Raw genomic sequence first — 21,522 nt, forward strand, 5'->3', positions numbered from 1 at the left:
AGAAAAACACATAGATGTCACTGTGCAAACACCAAAACGTGTCGTTCTTCTCCAGTGGGGGTCCGTGGCACATTTCCAGGGGGTCCAGGTTCGATTCATCCATGAAAATGATCATGATATCTGGGTGTTCTCTGTTGACATCTTTATATACAGTCTATGTTTGACATGGTGGAAATATTTATAATACACATCTAATATCCTTCTCATACATTTCTCATGTGTTGTTCTTTCACATAACTAAGTAGAAGTTAAGTGAAAACTATTCCTTGGGTCCCCAGTCCCCCAATATTTTCTATCTTGTAGGAGTCCCTGGCTGAGCAAAACTGGAAAATTCTGATTTAAACTACAAATGTAATATCAGCTTCCTTATTCTGATCATTGAAGTTTGAATGATGTGGTAACGGCCTTTGTGAATGTAAACTTGTAATTTGTACTGCACTTTTTTGAGGAAGACAGTGAAGGAGTCGTGGATGGATCAGCGGGTCCAGGGGATCAGAGGGACCAGGGTTCAGAGGCTCTCTATAAAGTGACAGTTAACATAATCCGTCCCTGGAAGGAGGTCTTGTACAGTTGGACTATTATTTGAGTTTTAAGATGCACCGAGTTACAGTGTTTTATAAATGAAGCCTCTGGATCACATTTTGATACCAAAACAGAATTTATTGGTGTAATCAGACTAGAGGTGAAGAATCTCAGGATTCATAACTATCAACATTCAAAGTGAAAAGAAAAGAAAAAACAGTGAACAGAAAAAACAGTTCAAAGAAGGTATGGCTTTGGTTAAATAACACTCGACTAAATTGATTTGAACAGAAAACCGTTACACAATCTCGAGAGAAAGATTTAAGGCTCTGAGATTTCCCTGAATGAGACGAAAATATCTGCTGCATGTCATGATTCACCGTGTTCAGACCCAACCTGGTGCTCATATACAGTAGATGCTGCTCAGAGGCTGAGGGATGTTCTGTGATTTATTGGAACAGACCACCAGGCTCACAGACATTGAAAACAGAACTGTGGATGTGGATCTGTTGTCAGTAATTTGCTGAATTTGCCAGTGTCATTAGACATAGTGATGTTGGTGTTGATACAATGGTACAGACGCACTGTTGTGTTAGAACACTGAAATACAAAGCTACTGGAGTATCACAGACACGTTTGAAGATTTCCTTGCATTATAAACTACTCATTGAAAACAATGAACATTCATCAGCTTCTCAATACAGTAACAACACCTGAAGGTGTCTCTGCTCTGCCTTCTCACCAGCCTCTTCAGACGAGTGGTTATCACACACGTGTAACACGCTAAGCATCCCAGCGCTTTACTTACAAAGTAGCTGCATTATATTTACATTAAAAAAATTCCAGGATCTTCTCAGAAACAGCAACGGTAGCAGAAGATGTTCACAATATCCTCCCAAGAATTGTGTGAGATTCCAGTTCGTTGTAAGATGCGACTGAAACCGTTTTAGATTTTTTTCTTCAGTGGACAACAAATAAGGAATGATTGGGCAGCACAAAAACATGAGGTTTATTTAAACGTGATGGAGAAAGTGAAATACTGCAGCTAAAGGTGGAAGGCTACAAACTGAATCTCTTCACTGTAACATATTCATCCATACATTATTTTACTTTGGCTAAAAGCATGTGTGTGCGCGAGTGATTGAGATTCTGGTGTCATAAACTGAAAGTGACTGATTATCACATTTTGATTCATTTATAAGAAAAATATCATTCATATAATGGTGTTTTCCTAGGCTGAGTGAGTGTAATGACACTACAATCACTTTCACACATACAAATAAAACTTGTGAAAGTGGACTCAGCCCATTTTATCCATCTTCCCAAGGTTTCATGAAAAAACTCATCTAATAGCTTTTGTAAATTAAAAAAAAAAAAGGGTTATATTGTCAGGCTAAAAACAACACGTCACCTGTTCCGTGCTATAAGTTTACTGTTTTTTTCTTTTTCTTTATGTTAACTATAATGACACACTCAACCAGTGAGCAACAATGTCAAACACACAAGAGTATTTCATGGATTTCTACAGTGTTCAGTAAGATTTCACCACCTTCTATAAAGAAAAAACAACATTAAAAAGATTTGAAAACACAATGATGTGAGAGAAAAATAAGGACAGCTCTTTGCCCGTAGAAAATGTCCAACACATTGGATGGGAAAAATTTGTTGATTTGAAACATCAGTGTTGATTTGAAAAACTCTTCTTATCTCACTTTCACTGTCAGCGTCCTTTAAATATTGAGCATCACACTGAGACTGTTTGACCTACTCAAAACCCACAGATGATTCTTAAGCCAGTTGCTGTCTGACTGTCTAGCAACCCACTTTTCTGAAGGACATGTAACAAGTATTTTAGTCCGGCAGAGTCGTTGCTTCTACCTCATTCACATTTCCAAACCCCTACACACCTCCCATGTCACCATTAGAAAACAGACTACTTTTCTTTTTTTGAGACAAACACAATCCATTCTCACCCCACCTGTGCTAAAGAAGCTTTAGACACTTTATCTCAGCCCTGACCCACATGTGGTTAAAGTGAAATGCTCTAACTGAACAGCTTGACGAAGCAGCCGTGGCAGTAGGGTTTGTCGTTTTGTTCTTTGAAGGTGCCTTTGTTGAGCTGTTTCAGGCAGAAGGCGCAGACAAAGTGCTCTGGGTGGAACTTCTTGGACATGGCCGTGATGCAGCGGCCAGTGATGGGCTTCTGACAGCCGGAGCAGAGGGAGCCGCGGCGCTCGTGGTAGTGCACTTCACAGTAGGGCTGACCGTCGTGCTCAAAGAAGCTTCCATTTACAAACGGGGTGAAGCACTCCTGCGGACATAGAACGAGGAAAATGCTGTTATTCTCATCCTATTACAATATCATGTTTAGTCAGTCGAGCTATTCACAGTTCAGTCAAAAAAAGTCCTTGTACACGTCATATTGGATTTTCCCCAAGATGGTTTAGGTTCTTTGGAAGTTCTTATCAAAGGGATGCATGTTCAAGTTAAGTTAGTAAATTTTGCAATTTGAAGCTAGAAAAACAGGGTGAAATCCGCCACACCGCGATCGCTGTGTAGACTCTGGCTCTAAAACGCATCAAAAATGCAAAATGTCAGAACCCATATACAGGATTTTCTTTTCTTTTTTTCACATTTTTGTACAGTGGGAGGAAGTGAAGATGGTCGTCCATCTTTATGTCTATGCACTAAATAAAAGTTCAAAAAAATCATGATACCGACCCTGCACACAAAACACTCAGGATGCCAGAGGCTGTTCAGTGCTGAGATGTAATTCTCCAGAATGGCTCGGGCACAGCCTCCACATTTCGGTGCAAACATGTCAAAGTAATCCTTCCTGCAGAAGGCTTTTCCATCCTTTTCATGAAAACCTTCACACGATAAACAAAAACAACAGATTTTATACAATCCATGAAGACAATTATTACTCAAATGTGATAATTATGGAGAGAACAATTTCCAGTGATAGCAAAAGTCAAGGTAATGATGAAATCACCTTCTGGGCCAAAGAAGGATCCACACTGAGCGCAGAAGAAGTGTTCTGGATGCCATGTCCTGTCCAGCGCCGTCACAACTTTCTGAACAGACATGACAACATTTATTGCAGCAGGCCGAATGTAAACCTCAACTCAACGGTCACAAATGGAGACAGCAGTGACTCACATCCAGTATGGGCCCGTTGCAGTAGTAGCAGCGTGGGGAGAACAGGTTATGGTAATCCGTCTCACAGTAGGGCTGTCCATCACGCTCAAAGAAGTTCCTGGAGCCGATCTCCTCTTGACAGTGTGTGCACACAAAGTGTTCAGGGTGCCATGTGCGGCCCATGGCAGTCACCACCTTAGACAAACAGAAGAGTTGACTGTGTATTTAGTGTGCAAGCTCTTTAAAATATCACATATATATACTGTAGATAGATTTGCCTCATAAAAGCATCTCACCTGTCCTACGATTGGTTTACAGCAGGCACCGCAAACTCCTTTAGCTACTGTCTGCACGCCCAGTTTGTTGAGGTCAGACTGCAGACTACCAAGCATGTTGTCCAGCTTGTTGACCTGTGTTGGGGGCCCACCAGGAACCCCGCCCTTACCTTGGGCCATAATCTGAAATGGTTCAATTAAGAAAACAGTTATGTGTTGAAGATGTGACAAGATGTTTATGCATTATCCAAGTTTGAGGTCACTAAGATAAAATAATGTTTACAGTCTGTGTATAAGTGTGAAAAACAGAATGGATAAGAGACAGGGGTTCATGCCTGCATAGGAGGGAAGACTGGGTCATACTCTGTTTGGCAGCCTACAGACACCAGCACTTTGGGTGCAACTGGTGCCACTGGCTCCACAGGTGGAGGCCGTATTGGGGTTTTAAGAACAGGAGGAGGGGGCTCTGACTTAGGGGCAGGAGGTTCTTGAATTGGGGCCGGTGGTGGATGTGAAGCTTTTATGATCTGCCGAGGTGGAAACAGTTGGTGGAAGTGCTTAGGTTGTGGAGGGGGAGAAGGCGGTGGTGGAGGAGGGGGTGGTGGTGGTGGTGGTGGTGGTGGTGGTGGTATAGGAACAAGGGGAAGTTGTACAGCGGGCGGTCGCTTGGGTTCTTGTACAATAGGAGGGCAACGAGGTGCTGGGGGAGAGGGAGGTGGTAGCACCTTCCTCACAGGGACAGGCGACTCTGGGGGAATCATGACCTGAAGAAGAGGAGAGAAAAACAGAGAGAAGGAGGCAGACACACAGAAAATGTGCAGAACATGGAAAGTGAATTAATAGGGAAAGAAAAAATATTTGGGACTAACTGTTAACCACACTAAAGCCAACCTTGTCGACCTCACTGCCGGCCCCGTCAGGACGGAAACGCTGGGGTTTGGACGAGACGATGACTCCCTCGGTCAGCCAGTCATCAGACTGTTTACGTCGGCGCTCTGAGCGGCCGATCCCAAACTTTCCCTGCAGCTCTTCTATGAGGCGGTCCTGAGAACTGTTCTTGTTCACAATGACAGGTCCCATCTTCCTGCGCAGGAGACCATCTCGGAACATGGGATGTACGTTGGTAGTCTCCTTAGTACGTCTTATCACTGACTTTATCTAAGACGGAATGATGAGCAGCTTATCATGTGTCCACACCAAACTTAAACCAGCTGGAGCATTTACAGCAGAGCACTGTAGCTGCAGGTGAGTCACGCAAATCACTGACAGGCCGGGAAGCAGTGGTCAGTGGGCTCAGAGTCACACTTCATGCATGTCTTACATGCTCATGTCCCCAACACAAGTCAGACGTCACATTTAGGTCCTTCACACAAAGCCAATGCAACAGGTAAAGAGGTCAGTGGTTTACATGTGCCATGCTCTGTACTGGTACGAGGTGACAAGCAATGGTTTACTTGTAAGTGCCAAAACAAAAGCTACCGATTAGAAAGAGCGACTCCCTTTTTTAATTTTCCTTCAGTTCCACAAGCTTATATCTATTTCCTCAAAGTCTGTGTCTTTCATGTGTCTTTTTGGAAAGCTCAAAAAAAAAATTCCTAGCTACTTTCTTTCCAGTTTAATAGTGTCTAATATCGGTATCATTGGAACATATTGTGTCTCCTCATGAACCTTAACATTAAAGCTACAGTTGTCATCAGCTTTTTTGATGAAATCAATTAACCATGTAGTGTATGCAAGGTAAAAAAAATACTAATACAGTAGATGCTCCACAAGTTCTGGAGGCCCAAATTAGTCATTGATCAGCAAAAATGTTGATTAACTTTCAGTCACTGAAATAAAATCTATTAACCGACTAAATGTTCCAACTATACTTGACAGAGCCAACTTGAGGTTTGAGAGAGGATATGAAATACAAACAAAGGAATCATCTTGGTTAGAATGACAAAGTAATGGGACGTCTAGTGGCCTAATTGAGGCCCATGCCAGTGACCATGAGTGCAACTTTGTTGTCATTCCCCCTCTCTGTCTTTGTTCCTAATCAATTCACAGCTCTCTTAATGAACTTCTAAGACAAGACTTGCTTATAAAAGTGTAGTAGTGAGAAAACTAGTAAATAAATATTGTGTGTCATGTTTTCAGTTTTTCAAAAGAAAACATGAAAGAAACCCTCTTAGCACAGACTGGTGGAGCAGACACTTGTATAAAAGCGTCAGTCTCACAAGCAACAACACAAAACAAAGCTAGATGTAAACAAAACAAGCGCTGGGTGTGAGCAGCAGGCATGGAGATGCATACATGTCCGGATGCAGAGACTCGGTCTATATTGGGAGTCTGCATCATGGGAAGGTCCAGGGCAACGTCCGGGGTCCCAGGGCACGAAGACGGGGTCATGGACTCATCCATCCAGCTGGCCTCTGTCAATGGGGTCATGCTGCCATCTGTGTACGGCCTCTCAGTGTAGGGCGTCATGGTGCCATCCAGGCCATCATGGAAAGACACAGACAGCTCCTCATCAGCCCAGTCCAGGTCTCCGTTTCCATCAGTGCCTCCGTCCACGGAGTCGTCTGTGATGGTGTTGGTGGCACTGGTAAAGGTGTCAGGCTGCATGCAGTTTCTGTCCATGGGCAGGATGAGCTCCTCTTGCACCTCCGGCATTCCTCTGCCCAGACAATGTGCTTCCATCTTCAGCTGTGTTTCCTCCACATGCTCTGCTGAGTGATTCTGTGCAAAACCCATAGCTAGCAGTTTGTCTAGTGCCTCATTCAGGGAGGGATCGTCCATGGGGGCTTGCTGCACAGCGAAGGGGCTTGCTCTCTGGGCTGCCGGTGCCGGCTCAGACAGCTGCCTGCTGGGGCTACTCGTGAAGTCCAGTGGGGAGGGGACCATCGATGGGGAGACTGGAGATGGTGAGGAGGTTTTTGAGTAGGCATGCACAAATGGTGGAGATATAGAGAGAGCAACAGGGAGAGGTGAAGGAGTCTTTGGCACTGAGAGAGGAGGGGTGAGGTTTTTTGAAGGAGATGGAGTGTAGCAAATCATATCAAACTCATGAAAAGAAGCAGACCCCCTGCTCATAGTCTCAGGAGCACAAGAGAATATACCGACAGTATTTGAGGGTGAGATCCGTTCTACAGATGGACTGGAGCCCTTGTGGTCCAGTACAGTGTTAACTGACGTGAGTGAAGGGGTGGTGGTGGTATTGGAAGGACTCGGGCTATTTCTCATCAGGTAGGAGTTGGATGACGCAGACTGAGAGAGGACTAGCAGAGACCTGGTTTGATTTGACAGCATGGCGGCAGAGATATCTATGGCAGAGTCCATGTCTAGATCACTGGCTGCAGAAAGTGAAGATATGGGGCTGTGGAGGGGGAGGCGGTGTGGATAGGCCATCGACATACCACCGTCTCCTCCTTCCTCATCTATGTGCAACTCTAGACCAGCAGGCAAAGAGAAGAGGGGAGAGGCACAGGCAGACGGGTGGGACAGACTAGGAAAAGGAGATGCTACTGGGGTGACGGAGGAACAGATTGGAGGATGAGGAGAGCTGGAAGATGCTCCTGCTGGGTCCAACAGTGAGCCCAAAGAACTGGGCTAGAGAACAGAGAAATGAGAGAGTAAGCAAAGGAAAGGAAAAGGAAATCAAGGGGAAAATGACAGATCTCCTAGCTGGAGTGTTGATTAATCAAGCTTTTCTGGTATTTACCAGGAATATGCTTTTTTACCTTGAAGTCAGACAGAGAGGCCATTAGCTCATCTAACTCTCTCGTGGCACAGGAAGCTGAGATTCTGGCTTGTTGCTGAGAGGGGGTGTCCAAGTCACTGTGACAAGCAGGGGGGCTGGATAATATAAAAATATACAAATGATTTTCATTAATTTTCACAAAGCAAATGTTGAAAACGTACTAACAGCAAAACCAAGAATATCAACTGTCTAGATTCTGACAAGATTCCGTGTGACAAGGCAAAACTATTCTATAGCTTAGAGCTCTAACACACCATAGAAACTCCAGAGAATTAGCTTCAGTAGGCATAGTATTTTCTCACATCTTTATTAAAATTTGCCATTGAACATGACAAACAAAACAAAACAAACTAGGTACAATTTTCTTGCCACAGTCAATAATTTTAAATGGTCTTGTTAAACTGTGTACTGAGAACTGAGTGGAAAGTTTTGATAGGAAGTTGGAACTTCTCTCTAGCTCTCTCAAGCTCTAATTTTATACTTCACATAACTACCTCCACTTAAAAGTATTGCCTGTGAGGAAAAAAGGTCTCAGAGATGACCATGGCTGATTGCCACAATCACTCTATAGGCAAGTTTCCATCACATTTTTTTTAGCTGGCACACACAGATATTTTGGAGGAAATAGAATAAATAAAGAAATTGAAAAAAACTGTAAAAACATGTTTACGTTTTGGCTTGGGTGTCAACAAGGTCCAACTGAGAGTAACTTATGACGTACATGAAGCATAAAACCTAAATGTCAACTGAAGATAGATAACAGCAAACAATATAAGATGTGGACTGTAAACTTCCTCAAATTAATAGTCATGTAACAACATAACATGTAATTTTCCATCCTATTTTCGGCATGGTCTTCACTGTGTGATGTTTGCCTGTTAATCTTAATATTACATCTTCTTGTTGCACACACTGTTAATGTTAGTGAGCCAACTCCTAAGATTTCATATCACATCAACAGTAGTCAATGAAAACGGGGTGTATTTTTTTAGCATACGAGTATCATAAGACATTGTAGAGGGTAGATTTTCTGTACCTGGGTGATGGCACTGAGCCCTCCAGCTCGTCCAGCAGACTCTCCACAGTGGGTCGGGTTTCATCCAGCCTCGCTCCGTTCCTCTTGGGTTTCTCATGAGGCGGAGGGCTCACCATGATGTCAGGACCACTGCCGTTCTCGTAGTGGGTGATGCTGCAGGAAGGTAAGGGTGGAGCTGCCTCCTCTGCGGACACATTACCAGTACAACTAAAGCCCAAATTATGCTTCTGCATCGAATCTACGCCATACCTCCAGCATAGCCTACATGTAGACGTCTACCCTATGCACGTAGCCTACGTAGGCACCGTGCGTAGGCTATGTGCGTAACTACGGCATAGCTTCGACACAGAACCAAGAATTGGCCTTAACTCTGCTCACCACACTTTGTGTCTACCTGTCGTGGGGAATGAAGGGGAGCTCTGTTGTACTGCATTGAGTTCCAGCAGAAGCCTGTCGAGCTCAGAGAGGTTACTGCCCAGAGCAGAGGTCATAGCTGCTGTTGACGAGTCAGATGACTTCTGTTTGTTTGGAAAACTGAAGAGGAGACATAAAGGGAAACTGTCAATCACAACTCCTGCTAAAAAAAACATTGGGCAAACAACAAGTGTGTGGCGGGCTACCTGTAGACGTGGTCCTCTTCAATGTGAGACAACGGAGAGCTGCTACTGTCTCTGGACCATGAGCTCTTCTGTGCTGAACCTAAAGACTGCAAAGGACACATCAGTCAGTCCTACTGAAAAACCCTTGTTTGAACTTTTACTTGGCAAATTTACTTTGTGTGAACATAACTATTCATATCTTTTATCTGTGATCACAAAATAGTATTCACATGCACAAATATACATTAGAGTTATCGCTTCAAAACTTATTTTAACCTTTACTTATATACAGATTTCATTATATACCTATTTGTAAAGCATTGTGTAGCATAACTGCACTGTCTCTTGCTCAGTTAACAGCAGGTTTGTGTAAGGGCTGACGGAAAATAAGTAATAGAATAGAATTGCACTTAGTACAGTACATACCTCCGTCAAGGCCAAACAGTCCTCTTAAATTTAAAACAAACCTTACAGCTATGGTCATATTACATTTCTCACCTACATAAGGGAGGTAGATAAAGGTTTCTGGTCCCATTTGTTACTATATAACAACGGGAAAAACCCTACACCACTACGAAACCACATCTACACACTCATAAACATATGTCCATAAACCTTTTTTTTTTCATCAAGTTAAATGAATTATTCAACTAAAATGTTTAACAAAGTTCCATGTTGGAATGATTAAGAAAGTGATCAACAAAATGTCATGGTTCCATCCAGTTTTTGCATAATCCTACTAACTAACAAACAAACCACAGTGAAAGTGTAACCTCCTTGGTGGAGGTAATTAGTGTATTATAACATCACACCACAGCGATCTACCATAATTTACCTGCTGAGAGGAGTGGTGGGAGTCCGGCTGATCTATCAGGGAACCATTTAATGCCTCGGCTGAGGGCGGAGGTGGGACTGGGGGTGGAACTGACACATCCTGGTAAGAATGTCCTCCCGTAGGGATGGAGTAGGGGGTCTCCTCAGGCAAGAACACTGGTCGCTTTGAGATGTGGGATGTTGTTGATTCCAGGTCTGCCAGCAACGCATCTGAAAGATATGATGTTTATATTTGACTGACTTGATTGTTAGGTGGACTAAAACCAAGAGATTTCATGAACCTAACAAAAGGAATCACACATTATGTTCAAAACACAGTGGTGCTGCGTGATTAAGTAAACAAAATCTATTTGCTAAATGCCCTTACTTTCATTTAAATAACAATCTATCCATGTTTCAACATGGTTGTCCTGGAGACCAGTAAATTCTTCACAGGGATTGTTGGGTTCTCCGAGGCGACTACTGACTGTGGTGTCAGGCTGTAAACAGACAATGGCGGCGAGTCGGATCCAGTTTCTCATTCCAACGTGTCACCAAAAATAAATTTCTCCTGACGTAAATCATCCAACAATAAGGTTAGTCCCAGTCAACATCACAGCATGGTAAAGTACATCGCAGAGCCCAACATACACACCTAAACCCATTAGGCCTTCATAAAATATCCCTCTGAAATCCCCAACATACTTTTTCCATCAGTCCACACTATAAATACAACCCTGCTGATAGTGAGAGCTACCTTTCACTGAGCTCGATCTGTCAGTTCAGTGTGATTTACCTGTGTGAGTGACGTACACAAGTCTTTGTTAAGTCTCTGTTTGATGAGCATGCGTGTGAATGTAAAGAGTCCGACTGATAGACTGACAAAGAAGCAGACAGACGGATAGAAAGTGTTTCTGAATCCTGTCCAGGGCTAAAAGAGGGAACAGTGTTACCCCGCTGAGTGTTCAGAGGAATGCAGGAACAAAATAGACTCTTACATCACGCAATCCGTCCATCCTCGGCCTGTCAAGAATAGACCCCAGTCACCACCGGCTGCCTGCTTGTTACAGTTCAGAGGCTTTGACTTGGAGTTAGGGTTAGGGTTTAGTTAGTCTGTTTCAAGCGATCACTGCACAAAGACGCATCACGGAAAATGGTCCAAATAACCAAGAAGAAAGCTTTCTGAAGGGGCTCCTGGCGCTCATAAAATAAAGTCTATGTTGTAGAGAGTGTCAAATCAAAATTTTGTTCATGGATGAAAACTTTTGCTTTATTTCAATAAACTTGTATATTATTAGTATTATAAATATTATTATTTATGCTTTGACATGTTTGTCGTTATCTAAATAATTCTACTTCTTCAAATTATCAACCATTAATTCAAAAAAAAGTTGTATCATAGTTGTGTGTGTGTGTGTGTGTGTGTGTGTGTGTGTGTGTGTGTGTGTGTGTGTGTGTGTGTGTGTGTGTGTGTGTGTGTGTGTGTGTGTGTGTGTGTGTGTGTGTGTGTGTGTGTGTGTGTGTGTGTGTGTGTGTGTGTGTGTGTGTTTAATGTGAAGCAGTCAGCAGTCCAGACAAAGATTGTGTGAGCAACAAGGAGCGATAACATGCTGCCAGTCTGCTGGGGGGAAGGGGGAGTGGTCTGAGGGCCAAAATGGTGTGACATTATTCTTTCAACAACAGTATTGTTTCAGTGTCCTTACACCTAATAACAAACACTGGTAATCCAACCCATTAATGTCTTTATCAGTGTCATCCACTAATTTGAATTATAATGGGATAGTAACTTCACATATGTCTGACGTTTTATGTTTAGATGACCTGGAGTCTCACACATCTCATTTTGGATTAAGTCACGAGTCCTCATGGCAGTGGTCAATCCCGAGGGAGACCCTTTCCAGAAGGTAAATGTTTTAGTCAGAAGTTTGGCATAAACCACATGGGAGCACGAGCCTATTTAAAGCAGTACGCTCAGTAAGTAGCCCATGTCTGTGCAAATGTGCTGAAATATCATGACCAGCTTAAAATAATCTGCACCTGGTGCTGACATGCGAAAAAAGGTGTAACTGAAGTTGACTTTGTTGCTCATAAAACAAAGCCTCCGTATAGGAAAAATACCAAAACTGGTTTTGGGACAAAGGGGAGTCATATGATATACAGTGCAGAGTATTTAGCTTTAGATTCACTGTAAATCTTGTATCAGATCTTAAAAGCTGTCAAATGTTTTAAGAAAATGCCCCAAGACTTACTACTTATGGTGATGTATTCCTAGAAAGTTCTTCATCGCCTTGAACGCAAGGACTGCCGCACAGCCCGAGGCCCTCCAGTTGGAGACGAGGCCAAGTTTCTGAGACTCCATTTAAAATAGTGTCATAGGACACATCATCCCCCTCCCACTTGCTGATACTACACATCTGTGAGTCAGACCCATGAAGTCCAGAATAGATCTCCACATGGGCCATCCATCACAGATTCATTGTTTAAATCAAAATACAAAGGTTAATGCATTCTGCATATATTCATTCCTATAGTGGGAAATAAACAGCTTGAGTATAGAGTTTCTCCACAGAAGATGATGCGTCTAACACATGAAAGACGCAAAAATGAAAAAAATGAAAAGAAAACATAAAATATATATATATATATATAATATAAGACACCGGCGAAGATGTCGACGTGTTGTAAACAAAAACATGTGATCTCCCCAGCAGAATTAATACATTACATCCTGCCCCTGTCTGCTGCACCATCCTTTACCAGAATCCTGCGGAGGTTTTGTTGCTGATGTTGTCTAATATGCTTGAGTTCCAGCAGGAGTATTTGCTGCTTTTCTTTATCCCATGTGATAGTGAACTGAATATCTGAATAACAAAACAAGTGATTTTATGGTGTAACACTGTGAAAATGTGTGATTGTTCACTTTTGCCTTATTAAAATAGAAGAGAATATAATCACAAAACACATTAATTGATGATAAACAAATCAGAGACTGCACCTAACAGTCCACCTTCAAAACATTACTCCAAACCTACTTTTAATGCAGTTAATGTGTATTTTACATTTCTAGTAATTTGTTTTCTCTGTTCAGTGTCTTTGAGCTTTGTAAAAGCGCTAAATATACTAAATTCATTATTATTGTTATTTATTTTAAATTAAAAAATAACTGCTAAATGAAGTAACATTCACATTCTGCACAACCTCTATTTTATTTTAAAATACACAAAACTGTTTGCTTTAATCTTATTTCCATGATTTGAGCCCTAACATGGATTGCAACATAAATCACAGCGGGAGCTGCACAAACATGGGTTTTGCTATTTCAATATCAGGATTAAAATAACTGAGCATCAGGAAAAACTACACAGTCCGACCTGTTTAAATTAAACACCAGAAAAGTCTTATTACGGAATCCAAAATTTCCAGCTCACACCCTTTTTTAGCTTTTGACTAAGCAGCCAGCATTCACACGCACGCGCACGCACACGCACGCACACTGTTCTTGGTGACTTCATCATTAATATAATTTGCTACGGATCATAAAAAGGATGAAGATTGAAGACGATACTGAAAGGTTCCCTCATTTCCCTGAGGAGGGCAGCAGTGAATGTAGAATGAGGACGGACACCAGCCCGTTGGCCAGCCTCAGACAAGTTTGGTCCTGGACGAGTTAAGAAGTATTAAGAATGCAAACATGCACTGTAAGCCAACTAAAAGGCTAATCTTTTCCATTCCAGACAGGGGGCAGGAGCCGGGACGGACAAAGTCCAATTCTGCTCTGACAGCATCCTGACTCAATAGTCCATTGTGCAAATTCTGAAGGAATAAAGATGTCATCAAACAGGGGACAACACTAGGACTAATAACTCAAGATGAATTGTTCAATCTCAGTCAAACAATACACAGATTTACTATGACAGTAGCTCCCTCTGTCATGGGATTCATCTGTGGTCACAGTGTGGTAACTAATCTCCATTTTGTTCAACAAACAACTCTGAAGTTATGTTGACAGAGTACACATTCTTGTGGCAGTGGGTACATGTACAGTCCTGCCTGTGTCCACACCCCCTCCTCACCCAAGGCCCCGCCACGGTCCTGCACTGTTTATCAGATGGGAGCGAAGGTGCATGGGGAATTCCACACATTCCTCTCTCTCCACTTTGGGAATCAAAATGATGCTTTGTAATCAAATCTACTCAAGCAGAACACACATTCCTCCAGAGCCCCTGGACTCCAGGTAGAGAGACGCTGGTGGGGAATGTGCTCGAGTACAAAACAACATCTGTCGGCCCAGAAAATGAAAAGAAAAAAAAAAATGTGTTGACAATTACAGGTCCCGTTCCACCAACTACAGCATGCTTTGAATTCCAGGATAAGGGAGATGTCAATGTTTTTACTGCCCATTTCCCACAGAGCATTGAGTGCAGAGCAGACAGGCAGGGAAGGAACCAGGGGTCATTGAATCTTTTCCATTCGCAAGTGGGCAGTGGTGATGGGCCACCAGCGTCCAAAGCTCACCTGTTTATAGCCAGGCAGCAAAAAAGCAGAACAGCCCACAGCCCTACAACGAAACCCTACCCCGTCTGGCCAACCCGACGCGATATTTATATCAAACAAGACAGGCAGGGGCCAGGGAGAGGGGGCGGAGGGTGAGATGCCAGTGAGACAGGCAGGGAAGGCTGGGTAGAAAGCAAGGGACAGAGAATGTTAGTGAATGAGAGAAAACTGAATAATAGATTAAATGATGGAGCAAGAGAGAGACAAACATTAAGCCTTATAGCTTGTAAATGACAACCTGTTTATGTAGTATAACGCACACAGCTGTACAGAAAAAGAATGAATGAGTGTAACAGCATACTATCAGAAAGACAGAAGCATCTTGGGTGATTACTTCTAAATAAACATACCTAAAAATACTGCAGCCTGCCAAGCAGCCCCATATCCGAAAGATGATACCCAACCCTTGGGAGAACGCTTGACCAAAATAATAGCACTTCCCCACAGACCAGTAAATCAGATGGTAGGGGAAAGTCTAAAGACTGATGTAACACTCAGTCACTGAGGACACATTCATAGCCATGCATGTGTGAGGACTGTATGTCACTGAGTAGTCCTTTGTTCTGTATGAAGAGTGTAATTGGTTAGTCGGTGAGGAAGACCCAAAAATGAAAGGCTGGGTTGTCTGTCTTGCACTATAACACTGACTGAAACATCCCGTCTCACTGTATGACAAAGAAAGGCAATATGTCCTCTAATTTTAAAAAATAAAACCAGAAAATCTCTTTTTACTCCACAAATTTTCCATAAAATGACAAACAATAATTAACATCATAACACTCGTAGATTCTTTTTCTGTCAACTGATTGTTTCAGTTCAGCTAAAGTTTAAAATTGGAAATCAAAAACTGTCTGATCAAAGTTTCAATTAAAAAAAATGCTTAAAAGTCATGATGTTCCCCCATCTTAAAATATGACCTTGGGTTTCCCCCACTTGAGTAATGTTATAAAAATCCAGCAGGGACTCAAGGATTCCTACTACATTACCCAGACCTGTCTTCCCTGGGCCAAGTTACAAGGCCTGGAACCAGGAAGGTGTGGACACACCAAGGCAAGAGGAAAAGAGTGCAAAGGGGGCTGCAACTGAAGCAACAGTGAGGTAACACTGCATTTACCAGTTAAAATGCTGTTCTGGCAGCTGGATCACAGTTTCAAGGCCCACAGCTGCCCCCTCGACCAGTGTTTGCTGGCCTCCAGCACTAACTCCACTCATTGTGTTTTTGCCTCTGTTTCCTCAGGATGTGGGGCAGGGTCTGTTGCCTAAGCGATGAGGTCAGCCACGCAGCTCTTTCTTCCCCAGACCCAGAACAGGATGGGTGTGGAGCCCGGGAACAAGACTGATTTACAGTCAGGAGCTTCCCTCTAGCAGAGCCAGCGAGCCCAGTGGTTAGGGGCGGTATGCACTAACCTTGCAGCTCTCATGGGGTGATGATAGCTAGTCTGGTAACACAAACTCTGTGCTGCCGACACACTGGGACACAGAAACCACTAAAGAGCTTCTAAGATCTTTTGGTATGCTGTGCAAATTCTGTAAACATTTAAGACCACGCTGCCTTCTACAAACGGCCAACTCTCACTCGTTGCTTGGAGAATATGGCCTTCGTCTACAAGGTGATCAGATCAGTTATAGTAATTGTAACAGGACTGCAGTGTGTTTACAGAAGGCATGAGGAACAGGTGCTGCCGTTTCAGCCAACATAGCCCCCTCCAGTAAATACACATGGGCCTCTGTTTGTCCGGAAAATAGAGCTGAGTTGCTCACACTGTTTTCAGGCCTGGCTGCGATAAAGAGTACCTGTTCTCTGCTGTGTTATTTCTCAGATGGAAGTGAGCACTGGCAGGTTACTGAACACTACTGTGGGTTATTCTTACTTTAATCCATTTCCTCTTTAATGTTTTTTGTGTCAACAGTTAATCAAGTAGTGCCAAGCAGTGGTTGTTGAGCTGGGTCGCATTCTGGAAACTCACAAACTAAACGGTGTTAATTGATCCGGGCTGCATGAACCCGACTGACCCTGAGCTCCCAAACCTAGTTGGGTTATGATTTGTTTAAATGCAAAATAATTCAAGGAAATGCAAAATGCAATTATAGCATCAGATAAGATAGTTAAAGCCCCTACAAGGAGTTTTTAACTGGTTATTAAACGGTCTTTATGACCTACAACAGCAAATGAGACAATCAGGGAGAAAATTGGCTTTAAACTATTCTCGATGTCTGTGGTCAGGATGGGCAGTTCATTACATTGCCACCTACTGAACCAGGAGACCTTGATGCAGTCCGTCCACTTTGAGTGGGTCTACCTTGCTTGGAAGTAATTACCTCCGCCAAGGATGTAACCTTTTCATCAGCGTGTGTTTGTTAGCAAGACAATGCAAAAACTACAGAACAGATTTCCATGAAACTTGGTGGAAGGATGCGATGTGGGCCAATTCAATTTTGGTGCAGATCCAGATCAGGATTTGTTCCACTTTCGTTAACATAAAGAGGCATGTTTACAATTTGGTGTGGCTGGATTGAATTTTAGGGAACTGTTGGTATGTACTCCTCTAGTCCGTCTGTCCATCAGTTAGCAGGATTATGCAAAAGCTACTGGAAGGAATTGAAGAGTCCTTCTAGTTCTTCATTTAGTCATAACCCTCCAGCCATATGTATGGCTGCACTAATCCATTTTGCTTCAGTGTTAACCTGCAGACACGCAGCAGGGCATCCAAGGCCCAATGAGGTCAGACTGCCTGAATCTCACACAATCCTGAGGAATTCACAGAGAGTCGAGTGGTGGCTACTCACTCTACAAACACAAAACACAGAAACAGAACATTACATCAGTGAAGACAGCGAGGCCAGGCCTGGCTGCCACCTGACCTGGACCGTCGAAGACCGATCAGAGAAAACCTCTGGAAAACTCTGTTTTGGAGATACAGACTGAAAGAGTGCTCACACTCTACTGAGGGAAACCCCTCTCTCGAGTGGTAACCAGCGTGGCCAGAAGAATATCCACAGATTGAAAGAGGACGAAACGAGAAGAGCGTGATCAGGTTTCCAAACAGCTCCATGTAGACCTGTCAGTCATCAGTGAGCCTCAGGTCAAGGACCTGTGGGAGCTCATTAGCTGGAGGTTTACTGGAAGAACACTCAACCACATTCATATAGTATTTACAAATATTTAACATGCTTTGTTTTTGCATATTTAGAGAGGGTGTGGGAGGAGTTTTCTGCATGATGTGAACAAAAATGTTTACTCTTACATCACAGAGCAGCTGAAATCCTTTTAAATTAATGGTTTTGAAATTGTTAGGCTAGCAGACCTCAAAGCTCAAAGACTTATTTTAACAATCTGTAAACGTTTGCAACTACTAAAGGATTTGTGTTTGAGGAAAACAGACTGAAACAAACAGCCCTGCCTCTGGTGGCACGGAGCTGATAGTAGTGATGGTAGGAGGCGAGTCATGACACAGAGAGCGTTCGGCCTTGGACCCTGACACAGAGTGATGTTCGAAATTCCTAAGCAGCCTCGCCCCCTACTTTAGTCTGCTGTTCTCACTACTTTAGTGAGACTGCAGGCTCCCTCTCAACCAACAATCAACCCTTTCACTAGCCCGTGGCAGCTCGAGCATCTAACGTACCCTGGAGGTATTCTCACAGTAGGCCAAGCTCCAAATGTGGCCCATCGTCTTTCCATTTAAACAAATCCATTTTAATGCCTTTCTGCTGAGGGAGGTCAGGACAACAAGAGCATTCCTACAGATACCTGCCAGGAAATCAAGTGGTTTATACTGAATTAGCAAGGTAAATATAGCAAAGTGAGCAGCTGGGGAAATCTATAACAACAAAATTAGAAGTTCAGAGGTTCAGAGGCAAAGGTCAAGGGCCAGTGAACTGCAGAGGTGACTGGTTAGAGAGGCACAAAAAAAATAGATGGAGTTGACAGGCTGCGTATAGATAGACAGTTGGGATATATTATCAGCTGTGGTTGATGCTGGTAATAGATATAGGGGTGACGAGAGTATCGTAACGTCGAGCTGACAGGATAAGTTAACTGATAACTTAATAGACAGAAAATTAATTGCAGTTTTTCTCTTTTCATATCAGTGATAACTTAATATGTTTGGGTGCTGAACTGTTGGTCAGCACCCCTCACAATTGCAAATATTTTGTTAGGTAAACAATTCAGTAATTAATCCAAATAACAATCAATATTAACTGACATTGCATTAGTAAGTTATATAGGTGATAACATATGATTAACTTCCCAAAACAGGTACAAAACAGAATTAAATCTCTTAGCTGCACCAGACTCATATCAGTCTACTAAATATGCCTTCTTTCTATCTAGATCCATGAATTATTACCTGGGAAAAACTGTGAAAATGTTGAAAAACACCCTATCTTGTAATGTTAAAGAAAGTGAAATAAATTCCGCACCATAATTGAATTGGTTCTTTAAATACCACTTCCTTCCACCTAGTTTCATGGAAATCTGTTCAGTTGTTTTAGTCAAATCTAAACCAAACCAACAAACCAACCAACCATGGTTAATGTAACTTTAAAAATTAACTAAACATCAGAAATGGGCACCTGTGCTTGATGAATCTTGCATGGTATGTAGTAGGTTTATATGCAAATATTTTCACTTTCATTTCGCACAAAGTTGGGTTATGTTCGACACTGAAAATGTGTCAACAAAAAGGGAACAAATATTTTTACCAACATTTTATAATGTACCTGCCACAGTGGCTGATAGCCAAACTTTATTTTGTATCATCTAACTGTATGATGTTAAGACGCTTTGAATTATTAGTGTAAAACAACTAATCAGTTTACCAAGCATTTGTGCAGAATAGAGTGGTTGGAATCCCCAGCAGCTCCACCAATTCAAGGTCTGTCGGGCTTTCCCAGTCATAGACAGTTACTGGCACTGTTACACCAGTTTAATATATAAAACAGACCATGTAGCAGCAATCAACCGGATAAAACACAAGGTCAGGAGACGACTACAACTTTACCTCCAAACTAGAACCAAGTAGCAAGTGTTGTTAGCACCTTTGGCAAAGTGGGATACCGTCTTAGGTTTCTATGGAGACTTTATTATAACCTTTACTGTTATAAGAGATCTGTTATTTTCAAAGAAATTGTACTTTTAGCTCAATGTAACCGAACAGGTCTTTAATGAGGTTTTATTATGTTGTTGTCTCAAGGGATGTCTGTATCTTGTCATGTTCTTTTAATTGCCCTAAACCAAATTATTATAGTTACATTGCATTATATGTTTTTCTTTTTTGGTTGAACTCACCACTCCCACACAGTTTTTCACGTGCAGGACAGATTTTCAAGTTTCCTATTGTCCCTCTTGTGTCTCCTGTGTGCAGACTGTGAGTGTGTGTGAGGAGGTGAACAAAGTGGAGCGTGTGCTCGGTGGTGGACTCTCGCCATCAGGACTTCAGGACACATAGAGAAGCAGCCGGACCAGGGCTGAGCTCACATCGTGCTGCACAGAGGAGTCTAAATGGGGAGGCCTGTTGACTCCCACCACTTCAAAGCTGGAATGAACAGCCCGGGGGGCAAACGTTGAGGAGGTAACTTTAAAGCTCGATGTCAAAATGTCAGCCAAATATCTCCTCCCTGTGGCGCACGCATTTAATGAGAAACAACGCCTCGAGTGAGCAGGGTAGCACGTTGTTATTATCAGAAACACACTCAGAGAGTTTAAAAGGTGGCGGTGAAGGCTAGCGACTGTCAAGCCGCTAACCTACTGCGATGCGTGAGTATGAAAAAGTGGGTGAAATGTGAAAGAAGCGAGCGAGCTCCGCTGAGCCCCCGGGTGAAGTTATATCAGCCTCTCCACAGATGTGTGAGCGCACAGGGACACACACTGCTCTTTTCACCGTGGAACCCCGAGGTAACGTTTCACTCCTCCACCCTGAAGTCTGCCCGCTGCTCACCGAGGACCACACGGAGCAAAACAACCACCCCACTCACCTAGGTCGTCCATGTTGGCTCCTGCTGCTGGACGGGGTCGCTTTAAAGTTCACTCCGCGTCTCCTCTCTGGACCGAGTCTGACTTTTCCTCTCACAACTTCTCTGCTGCTGATTAACTCTGGAAGTTGGTCAGGAGAGAGGTCGGGAGCGCGCAGCGATTTGTGCATGTGTACTTCACCGGAGCGCGCTTAGACTGAGGCTCGGGATGTAGGGACATCTAGTGGCCACGGACAGGAACTATAGATGGATGGATGGGTGGATGGATAGATAGATAGAATTCAGAATCCGGTTTTATTGCCAAGTAGGTTTTCACATACAAGGGATTTGCGGTGGTGTATTTGTGCAAGTATAAATAGAAAAAATAGAAAAATAGGAAACAAAATTAAATAGAAAAAAAATACTATAAGCACCAGGGGAGGGATTGTGCAATACATTGTAAGTAAATACTAGAGACTGGATTGTGCAAAGTACAGTTAGTCCGTTATCTGCCACGGTCACATCAGTAAGTCTGTGATCCAACTACAGATGGAGTCAGGCACGCTCAGCTGAGAGAGCTTGTCCTGAAGCAGAGCAGGGAATATGGTGTTGAATGCAGAGCTGAAGTCCACAAACAGGATCCTGGCGTAGGTTCCTGGGGAGTCCAGGTGCTGGAGGATGAAGTGGAGAGCCATGTTTACTGCATCGTCTACAGATCTGTAGAGGGACTAGGAGGGGGTTGGTGACCTTGAGGTGGGAAAAAACAAGGCGTTCAAAAGACTTCCACAAAAGGCAGGGCGATGGGTCTGTTGTCATAAAGTCCTGTGGTCCTTGTTTTTTTGGGGATGCAGATCAAGGTGGAGGATTTTTAGCAGGCAGGCACATGAT

General features: G+C 43.0%; 1 protein-coding gene across 4 annotated transcripts; it reads right to left on the minus strand.

Moving 5' to 3' along the window:
- Positions 1-639: 639 nt before the first annotated feature.
- On the minus strand, positions 640-20,835 carry LOC118114909 (paxillin). Of its 4 annotated transcripts, XM_035165664.2 has the most exons (14): positions 20,659-20,831; positions 10,151-10,359; positions 9,337-9,422; positions 9,111-9,250; positions 8,717-8,900; positions 7,661-7,775; positions 6,234-7,529; positions 4,830-5,096; positions 4,274-4,702; positions 3,960-4,121; positions 3,685-3,858; positions 3,518-3,599; positions 3,244-3,392; positions 640-2,833 (listed from the first exon to the last, which is right to left on the minus strand). In XM_035165664.2, exons 1-14 carry the CDS (start codon positions 20,669-20,671, stop codon positions 2,567-2,569), a joined length of 3,573 nt encoding a protein of 1,190 aa, XP_035021555.2. In that variant the 5' UTR covers positions 20,672-20,831; the 3' UTR covers positions 640-2,566. The 4 variants fall into 4 exon arrangements, with proteins under 4 accessions (XP_035021555.2, XP_035021557.1, XP_035021559.1 ...); XM_035165666.2 differs by lacking the exons at positions 4,274-4,702; positions 4,830-5,096; positions 6,234-7,529 and having other exon boundaries at positions 20,659-20,821; XM_035165665.2 differs by lacking the exons at positions 640-2,833; positions 3,244-3,392; positions 3,518-3,599; positions 3,685-3,858; positions 3,960-4,121 and having other exon boundaries at positions 4,664-5,096; positions 20,659-20,835.
- Positions 20,836-21,522: the final 687 nt, after the last annotated feature.

The sequence above is a fragment of the Hippoglossus stenolepis genome, chromosome 9 (genome assembly GCF_022539355.2).
Source record: "Hippoglossus stenolepis isolate QCI-W04-F060 chromosome 9, HSTE1.2, whole genome shotgun sequence".
NCBI classification, from domain to species: domain Eukaryota; kingdom Metazoa; phylum Chordata; class Actinopteri; order Pleuronectiformes; family Pleuronectidae; genus Hippoglossus; species Hippoglossus stenolepis.

Excerpts from the sequence above, each read along its gene's own strand:
- LOC118114909 (XM_035165664.2), bottom strand. Across the intron at positions 5,097-6,233 it reads GAGTCTCTGCATCCGGACAT|ATAAAGTCAGTGATAAGACG; the intron begins GTATGCATCTCC and ends ATTCCGTCTTAG. Across the intron at positions 2,834-3,243 it reads CTGAGTGTTTTGTGTGCAGG|GAGTGCTTCACCCCGTTTGT; the intron begins GTCGGTATCATG and ends CTATGTCCGCAG.